This window comes from Pholis gunnellus (assembly GCF_910591455.1).
Source record: "Pholis gunnellus genome assembly, chromosome: 5".
In the NCBI taxonomy this organism is placed as follows: Eukaryota; Metazoa; Chordata; class Actinopteri; order Perciformes; family Pholidae; genus Pholis; species Pholis gunnellus.
In genome coordinates, this window is record NC_136531.1 from 2,655,512 (window position 1) to 2,665,408 (window position 9,897).

A 9,897-nucleotide genomic window follows, 5' to 3' on the forward strand; every position below is an offset into this window, starting at 1 on the left:
ACTATGTAATTTAGTATCACTTGGTATTTATTATAGGGACAATTCAGACAATGTTCAGATGTATTGGAATTCATTAGTGTAGAAGCAGGTTGTTAAATATGTCTACAAGCAATGCAACCGATATGAAATAGAATAGCAACTTTCCAATGATTCATTAATAATCTTTTTTTTTTTTCAAGGACATTCTTTCAGAAATTCAAAAGGCTTTATCACAACTGTCTCAGAGTGTTGTCTCTATTTTCCCATGAGGGAGAAATCCACCCGTCTAGCCAAGAAGTGAGAAATATCCTGAGAACAACAGACGGTAAACCATCTGGTATTTCCCCGCAAGTTGACCCACTTAAACGTGGTCTCTGGTCTGGACAGAATGGCTATTTGTTGGTACAGATAAGATGTATTTCATGAGGAATGTAGACTGCACATGCGTCCACTGGGTGGTAATACTGCATTGTGTCTCAGGACAGTGAGGCAGGTCAACAGAAGACACCTTTTCATGTGGCGTTGAAGGGAATCTCATAGAACATTTTGTTCTGTGTTGTACTGAGATAAAGCGTTGCAGATTTATTTATTACATAATGTAACAACCACAGAGAACCGTTTCAGAGCACCAGCTAAAATAAAACACGGTGGAGTGGAGAAAGTAAGTGTGAAGCACCTTAGATAAATATAATACATATAATAAGCAATAGATAATATGCAATGTCAGTGGGACTGATACTCAACGATACTATAAAGTAGTATTCTCAGTAGTTTCTGTGTACTGTACACACATACACTGTAGTTTGAAAAATTAATTCAAGTAATATATTTGAGGTTTGCAGGGCAATTTCAACTTAACTTATATTTAAATAGTTTGATGAGGAGGGCAAAAATATTCAGATTTATTACGACACTAATATAACAATGCACTGTGTACAGTAGCCTATATGTAATATAAATAAATCCAGCTACGAATAGGTAATACATAAATATAATCATGTGCTTAAGAACTAAAAAAGTGGAAGATTCACTGAAATTTAACAAATTGTAAATATAATTTCTTAGATTTCACCATAACTTTGCAGAATCTCTGGATAAGTGCATGTGTGTTTATTGTGTAACCAATTATTAAATCATTATTTAGTTTTCAACATCATGCAATATTATTTTCATAATTCTATGTGCAATATAACTTTCTACAACTTTTTAAATATTGACAATATCTCTCTCGATATCATGATCAATATAACTTTATTTCAGTTTCCAGAAGGCTCTGGTGTTAGTTTCACTTCTTATACACTTTGTATTTAATCTTTGTTCTTGTATTTTACTTTTTCTAATTTAGTTGAATGTTTATTTACTCTTATTAGTGTCAGTATTATTTATTTTACACTTAATAATTATTATTCTGTTGTTCATATGTTAATATTGTTTTTCTACTGTTTAGTGCTATTCTTCTGTTGTAATCTTTAATGGCACAATCATTTCTTTCATTAATAGTCTTATTTGATCTTATCTTCATAAATACACTTGTCTGCAACCTGCTGGCACAAACAACCGTCCAATGCGTCTCTCTGTAATACAGACAGACGGGCGGCTGAACCAATCAGAGCCCGCAGTCTCCCGCGTCTGGACCAATCACGAGCCGCTTTAGGTTTAAGTGGGCGTGGACATAGCGGAAGCGACGCGTTTGGCTCAGCAGCCATTGATGCGCTTTATTTCCAAGAGGACGCACTGGGGTTAAATTGTGCAATCTTTGCGGTGTTTTCTTTCTGCGGACCGCAGTCATGGTTTCTCACTCGCTCGCGCTGCCGATGATCTGCTTCACCACGTTATGGGCGCTCGTGGGCGTCGTGGCTCCGTTTTTAGTGCCCAAAGGACCCAACCGGGGGTAGGTGTTCTACTGCCGTTAATGCGCTGCAAATACCGGAGATCATTGAGCGTTTCTCATTCATTTCATTTCATGTATTAAGCTTTAAAATGTTTTCATTATTCAAAATGTTTGTTAATATTTGTTTACTTCGCACTCAGCCCTGCATAGCGTCTTTATAAATGCACGAGCGTGCTCGTGCTCATGTGATGGAGGCCCTGCGCGTCATCTTGCGTCCATCCCAACATCCTCTCCTTCCCTCCATCCTTTCCTCTATCCTTTCCTCTATCCTTTCCTCCATCCTTCCCTCCATCCTTTCCTCTATACTTTCCTCTATCCTTTCCTCTATCCTTTCCTCCATCCTTTCCTCCATCCTTTCCTCCATCCTTCCCCCCCTTCCCCCATCCTCCCCTCCATCCTTCCCGTCTTATTATTTTACATTGCGATAGTTGTGTACTATTTGGTCTTTCATAAAACTGTTTATAGATCAAAAATAATCACACAGAGTTATACGTGTTGTGCTAATGCAGCAAAGAAAGGACCTGAAAAAGAAATCAAGGTTCTTCATCACATTCGCGACTTGAATAAAGATAGTATTATTAGTTTAAACTACATGTCGAAAAACCTGATTTTAAGTTGTTTTCTTCTACAGTGTGATTGTCACCAGTCTCATCCTCACAGCGGTCTGCTGCTACTTGTTGTAAGTATTCTCTTCTTCTTCTTCTTCTTCTTTGGTGTGAAGCTGCTGTCATGTTGATGAAGCTTTTGGGTAAACGCTCAAATCTGAATCTGTTGCAGGAATATTATGCAGCTTGATATTAGATCAACTATCCTAAAATATCCTGTAAAAACAGATCTACATCAGGATGTTTGTGCAGATAGAGCGCTCAGAGAAATGTGATGAGCATGCAGGAGTCTCATCACACCACTAGATGGAGCCCTAGATCCTCCAGGAGGTGACTCAAACTTTAAAAGTCTGCAGAGGGAAGGATGGAGGAAAGGATGGAGGGAGGGATGGAGGAAAGGATGGAGGAAAGGATGGAGGGAGGGATGGAAGGATGGAGGAAAGGATGGAGGGAAGGATGGAGGGATGGATGGATGGAGGGAAGGATGGAGGAAAGGATAGATGGAGGAAAGGATGGAGGGATGGATGGAGGAAAGGATGAATGGAGGGAAGAATGGAGGAAAGGATGGAGAGATGAATGGAGGGAAGGATGGAGGAAAGGATAGATGAAGGAAAGGATGGAGGAAAGGAAGCACCTGGATAAGGCGGATGAGCTTGAATGTAAACAGAGAGATAAAGAGTAAATATATAATGTTGATAAACTGATTGTTTTATTGTGCAGAATGATGGAAGAACTCTGATTGGTTAAGAAATAGATAATATAGATCACTTATTGTGTCATTTGCATTACTTACTGACCAAGTAGCATCTCTGTTTGATATTTACAGCCTCTTGAGTCGTATTCTTTACGCTCACATCGTGCACCACTCAAACTCCGTCACACAAAGACTGGCAGCAATTTTTCAAGAAACGAAAAAGCTTCAAAATTCACGAGTCGGGTATTTAGAGACGGGGGGGGGCTAACTCGCTTCCAGCTTTTAAAGTCCTGTAAATGGAGAAGCTTAAACTCAAATAAGAATGTTTGCTAATTCAAAGGCTTTAAAAGGTTATAAAAGCATCGTGTAGACCTCCAGTGTCGTAGAGAATGTGGACGTGTGCACTGGAAACTGCTTTACAACAGAGTAACTGTCCTACGAAGAGACGCGTTATATACATTGAGCGCTGTGTTCATAACCTTCTCTGTCTCTCTTTACTCAGTTGGTTGGTAGCCATCTTGGCCCAGGCCAACCCTCTGTTCGGCCCTCAGCTGAAGAACGAAACTATATGGTACCTGCGTTACTTCTGGGAGTAAACAAGGTGAGTTTATAAAGAAGAACACTGAAAGATACACAAACCTGTGATCCCAAAAAAAACAAGCTCTGTAGTCTGTTTAATACGCTCAAACTATTTTCAAATACTGAGAAAATACAGTGAAATAGGCCTCAAACATTCTGTGTTGACTTTAGATATTATTTATTAAGCATTATTATTTAATTAATTAGCATCTTCTTCAGATTGTCTGGTAAGACTAGAAGAACAGAAAGTATATTTACTGCAGACTTAACCGTAATGTACCATAATGTACCGTAATGTACTGTAATGTACCGTAATGTACTGTAATGTACCGTACTGTACCGTACTGTACCATAATGTAGTACCATAATGTACCGCAATGTACCGTAATGTACCATACTGTACCGTACTGTACCGTACTGTACTCGCCTGTTTGCCAATAGTGCTGTTTCCTAAGTAACGATTGAGGACATTCCAGATAATAATACTTCTCTCTCTTTCTCTTTCTCTCTCTTTCTCTTTCTCTCTCTTTCTTTCTTTCTTTCTTTCTCTTTCTCTTTCTCTTTCTCTTTCTCTCTCTTTCTCTTTCTCTCTCTTTCTTTCTCTTTCTCTTTTCCAGGACCTTGTGACGTGATGCCTCTCATCAGTCCTATCCCGTGGTTTGCTGGATTTTTATTTCAACATAATTCCTCACCATCAAACATTCACACACACACAGACAAACAAACACACACACACAAACATACACACACACACACACACTCACACACAAACACAATCTGCAGACTTGATGAACCAACTGAAGAGTTGCAGCCTTTGTAAATATTTACAATGATGTATTTGGAGTCAAGGATTTAGAGTGTATGTAAGACACATGTTGTGGGTTTTAAAACAAGGAGAATAATTCATTCCTGATACAACGCACGCAGTTAACAGCGGTGCTTCTTATCACTTACTGATTCTAATGCTGTGGAACCGTAACACCATCCTTTAGGAGTAGATATTAATCTTCCTTCTCTGAAATGTGCAATCTGTAGGAACTTAAGTTCACTTTGTGTTTCGTTTACATTTTTTATTTTATTTTTTGGGGTTTTGTGTCGCCGTCATCAGGGAACATGAATTTCTAAGTATTTGTATTTATTCGGCCCGCGGGGGCACTGATGTAAGCGATTACCTCGTTGTCCTCGCGGCCTCGTTATCTAACCGTTGTTATCTGTGATGTAATGGTGTGTGTGTGCGTGTGTGTGTGCGTGCGTGTGTGTGTGTGAAGGATTCATTACTGCGAGAGTACTTGGACCGCGGCCACGAGAATCTCCCAAAAAAACCATGAGAGTAAAGAGCGATTTCCCTTCCACTTTAGCATGAAGCTCACTCCCACACACACACACACACACACACACACACACACACACACAGCCCCCCGCCGCCGAGGTTCTCGTTGCCATGGTGATCTCGTCGCCCCATTCAGTCCCTCTGCACTCGACCCCTTTTGATGAAATCCTGCTCGTTCTCGCCTGCTCTCGTACAGCAGGTCGTACTGTAGAGACCTGCTCCTTTGTTTTGGATTGAAGCTGCTGGAAGCTGTCGATAGATGTGTTGATAATATCCACCAGCTTCTAAATATCTTAATCCCCCCCCCCCCCCACACACACACACACACACACTAAAACTAGATGTTTGCCGAGTATTTTCCGTTATTACCAGCAGGATTAAAAGATTTAACTCACAGATATCACAGTGAAACGTGCCCAGTTGATTACTTCACATTCGGACAATTATTGTTTTGTATTACAGTTTCATTTTTAAATATGCAAATAAGGCATTATCTTATCATATATATATATATATATATACACATGCGCAAATTTGCATACATTTCCAGAACAGATATCTGAACGTTCTTGTTTCATTCTGTCAGAGTGAAAGGTTTTCACAGAGGGACACTTTGTTTATCTCTTTGTATCACTCCATGAATCAGAAAATCCATCCAATTCCCCCACGTTTTCAGTGATAACATGTCGTATAGATGAGTGTGTGGAGGCTGTGTGAACTAACCCCTCTGTGTGAACCTTCAGCACACAGAGAGGAATGAACGAGTAACGTTTGGTGTGTGTAAGAGCTGCTGAAGATTTATCATCAGAGTCTGAGAACAAACTCATTCAGAGAAAACGTCCTTTAAAGAGACGTTTAGTTAAACTACAGACATTTAGAGACTCTACGGGTGAAGAGGGTCAGAACATGAACTCATAGATATCACCATGAAACTTCACCACTTCATCACTCACATTAAGAGGATTATTTTATAAATCTTCTGAAACTTTCTGGAGCCTCAGGACTTTGCAGTTGTTCTGATCGACACACCGGCCTCCTCCTGATCGCTTTAAGAGTCTCAGCTGCGAGCCACTACCACAACCGCGTCTCCCCCCTTCCACTCCCCCATTTCCAACCCTAAAAACCCTTAACCTGCCCCCCCCCCCCCCCCCCTCCCTCAACACTGTCCCTCCCCCCATCCTCCTCTCCAAAACCACTTTGCTTCAGCCAAAAATAATCAAAATCAATATACAGCTACTTTTTAGAAAGACCAAATTGCGTTGTATCTTTTCCTCCAGCCCTCTTTGGTGGTTGTGGTGGTGGCGGTGCACCTGACAGCAGCGCGCCGTAACGGTCAGCTGCACCCGATCACATCGGGAGCGTGAGGCCAGAACGCCGGTGTTTAGTTTTGCAAAGTGGACTCCTAAAGAAGCTCAGATGAGGGAGAAACAAAGAGACGAACATCGGTCCAGACTGTGGTTTTTACAAAATGAGATTCCGAAACGAGTAACGTACACAGTGTGTCCCTGCACTGCAACGTTCAGGAAAACATCTGGATCGCCCCCTGGTGGCTGGCTGTATAGTTCAGGAAGCGCTTTGATTCGATGTGCAGCGTTTTATTAAACATCGCACTTGATCGCGTTCAAAAATCGCGATTAATATTCGCGATTAATCGTGCAGCGACTGCAAAGTGTCGGCGAGTCACCACGTGAACTGACCCCAAACATTACTGTTTTCTCTTTTCTCACGAATCTGTTCATATGAATCTTCTGGCTGCTGCTTCTCTGTTAAATATCCCCGGCAACATACAGACGATAGAGATTTTGTGTGTGTGTGTGTGTGTGTGGATGTGTGTGGTTGTGTGTGTGTGTGGTTGTGTGTGTGTGTGTGTGTGTGTGTGTGTTCAGAGTCACCATTGTTACAGAAAGCTGTTGATTAACAGTTGTGATTGTTGGTGGAGACGAGATCCTACATGTGACGTTGTGTTAGTGTGAAGTAAATGCTTCTATGTGAGTGGAGTCGTATGTGAAACACCCAATAAAATATGAAAAATTAAAAAATACGTCTCCTGCTGCTCTGTTGACATTGTGAACATTCCTTCGAAGCAGGATGGAAAGTAAATTAAATGAATAAATCTTAATCTCTGGTTGCAAGAAGAAGTCTGGTTGTATAGAAGTCTATGAGAAAATGACTCTACTTCTCTCTTGATTTATTACCTCAGTAAACATTGTAAACATGAGTTTATGGTCTCAATCTCTAGTTTCAAGTCTTCTTCAATACAGCATGATGTTCATTTAGTAAATGATGGTCCATTTAGAGTCAAACAGACCATAAAGCAGGGGATGCTTTAGGGCGGGGCTACACAGTGATTGACAGGTCGCTACCAGAGACGTACACTGCGTCTCTACGTCACTCCTCCACAGTCCAGATATTGTCACTTCTCTTCATTGGTTGACGTCACGATGACTACGTCCACTTCTTAGATACAGTCTGTGGTTTTGTATTAGTTTACACTCGCTTATTGTCAAAATGTATTTCTCCAAGTAGGTCGCTGAGTAGTTTACTTTTCCTTCTGATGAGTTCATATTATTAAACATCTTTTCATTTCATGAACTTTTGAGCACCAACAGAACGCTCAACGGCCAAATAAGGACATTCTTCAACTATAATATAATCATAATATGTCTTAATTATTGTCCTTTAAGTATGATACATATCCCAGTCCTGGCCTACATTTCTGTTTTAAACAGACGAACACCAAATGAATACACATTATTTAAGGGCTCACAGACAGCCTACCGGGCCACACATACGGGCTTTAACTGCACCCGCAGCTTATCCTCTGTAATATTCATAAATTGGGGCTTAACGCGCCGAGCCAACCTACTTTTCTCCAACAGTAAGTGAAGATGTGACGATCTTTATGCAAACAGCTATATGAGCTGGCCTAAATAACGCTGGCTTGTTTTCTTTTCATCACAAGGGAGCAGCTGTGCGCCTGATAATGCATATTTTAATCTTTATTTAAATATATTGTAAAGCAGAGCCTGGCAGATGCAGGGTTGTTGTTTTTTAAAGCTGATTAGAATATTGATATTTGATCATTATGTTCCTTTTTCCCCCAAAAACAAATAAATATTTTGATGTGGAATTGTTATAAAAGGAGTATGACTAAGATGTGTGAAGCTCAAAATCACTGGAAATGTAATTATTATGAACAATAGTGAGTGATAACATCATCTGTCATGGTGTATAGTTTATTTATTTAGTTTATTCTGTAGTTTTACATATTGTTATATTGATATATAATATGATGCAGTACATTTTCTGGAAGAAAAGAAAATAATTGAGTAACTGTTCAACACAATAATAATCCAGAGAGCAGCCGCGCTCATTGATTTTAACCACAATAGGAAACATCACCATACTTCATATGTTTATGACAACTGTAAACAACATCACCAATACGACAATACACTCAAGTTTAGACAAAGAACGTGTTTGATGCGACCAAGTCTGCATTATAAACACTTACAATGTGTTATAATCCGCGTTTAGTTATAAGCACTCACATGTATCCATTATGCTTTATAACAATAATCACAACACACAATAACGCCTTCTATAGTGAAGTATCATAATACTTCATGTTTGCCTCTTTCTTCTGCAAAGATCATAGCGTATAATAATCCACATAGTTTTCACACATTATAATATTTCTTATGATATATAATGGGATTATAAACTACTCAGTCGTTGTTTGCTTTAAGTAAAGTGATAAAAGTTAAAACTGTGCAAGAACAACACACAGAACGTTGTTCTTATTCTACTAAAGGCAAACAATGACTACTTACAATGACTTACTTAGTATATGATCACACTATAATTCATTATAAAAGATGTATCGTAACTATGGGATTTATAACACACACCAGCAATTATGCAAATTATTTATATCTTGTTATGAGTATTGTTCTAAAGCAGTATGAGTGCGGATAACTATAATTATACAGATTAAAACACATTGTAAACATGTTTATATTGCATTATAGACCTGGGCGTTTCGCAATTCTGTACTGCGATTTAACTTACAACATATACTTTAATATGATGTAATGCTTTCCAGATGATGTATATAAGTACAATACATATACTGTATTTAACATCTGCATTTCTCATTATTATACGAACTCAAGTTGCCAATTTGCACTGGAATCAAATGCTGCCATCACTCAGTTAAAATGTTCAGTTATGTAATTGTTATTTCAGCTGTATGCTGTTGAAGTGTTAACCTGAGAGGTGCTTCTAATATTTTGTCCACCCCATCTTTAACAAAGAGGGATTATATTATATTATATATATTACAGTGAGTTTACGGAGCTGAGAGAAGCCGTAAAGCGGCTGTTAAATTGCACTAAACCCGCTTTGGAGGCCGCCTGTCGGGGGGTTCCAGCGGGGCTCCGCTCTGAAGCTACCCGCTCGGGTCAGCGGGTTCACAGCTTCGGTCTTCCCGGTGTCCTTAAAGAAGGGTCGCGTGACCCCGCCCCTGTGACGTCGATAGAAACCGTATTCGTTTTCACTGATTCCAATGTGGGTCAAGCTCTCAACAGTCAAGTAGCGCCAAACCGGAAATACAGCAGTGAGCTTTTCATAATAAAAGCAGGAGACTAACGAAAATCGATTACGAATTTTATCTAATTTTATGTATTATATGCATATTGTGAAATGTAAGGTGAAATGTAATCATATGACATCCTGCAAAAAGTCCATTTGCTATTTCATGTGGCAGCACAATTTTTTGTTGTATAACAGCTGCACATTTGTTTTGACGTCTTTTTTA

General features: G+C 39.5%; 1 protein-coding gene across 1 annotated transcript; it reads left to right on the top strand.

The window, feature by feature from the left end:
• Positions 1–1,766: 1,766 nt before the first annotated feature.
• Positions 1,767–4,477, top strand: atpv0e2 (ATPase H+ transporting V0 subunit e2; the record flags this gene model as incomplete). The annotated part of the gene is made up of 4 exons (XM_079158819.1): positions 1,767–1,870; positions 2,502–2,549; positions 3,672–3,770; positions 4,366–4,477. 3 exons carry the CDS (start codon positions 1,767–1,769, stop codon positions 3,763–3,765), a joined length of 246 nt encoding a protein of 81 aa, XP_079014945.1. The 3' UTR covers positions 3,766–3,770; positions 4,366–4,477.
• Positions 4,478–9,897: the final 5,420 nt, after the last annotated feature.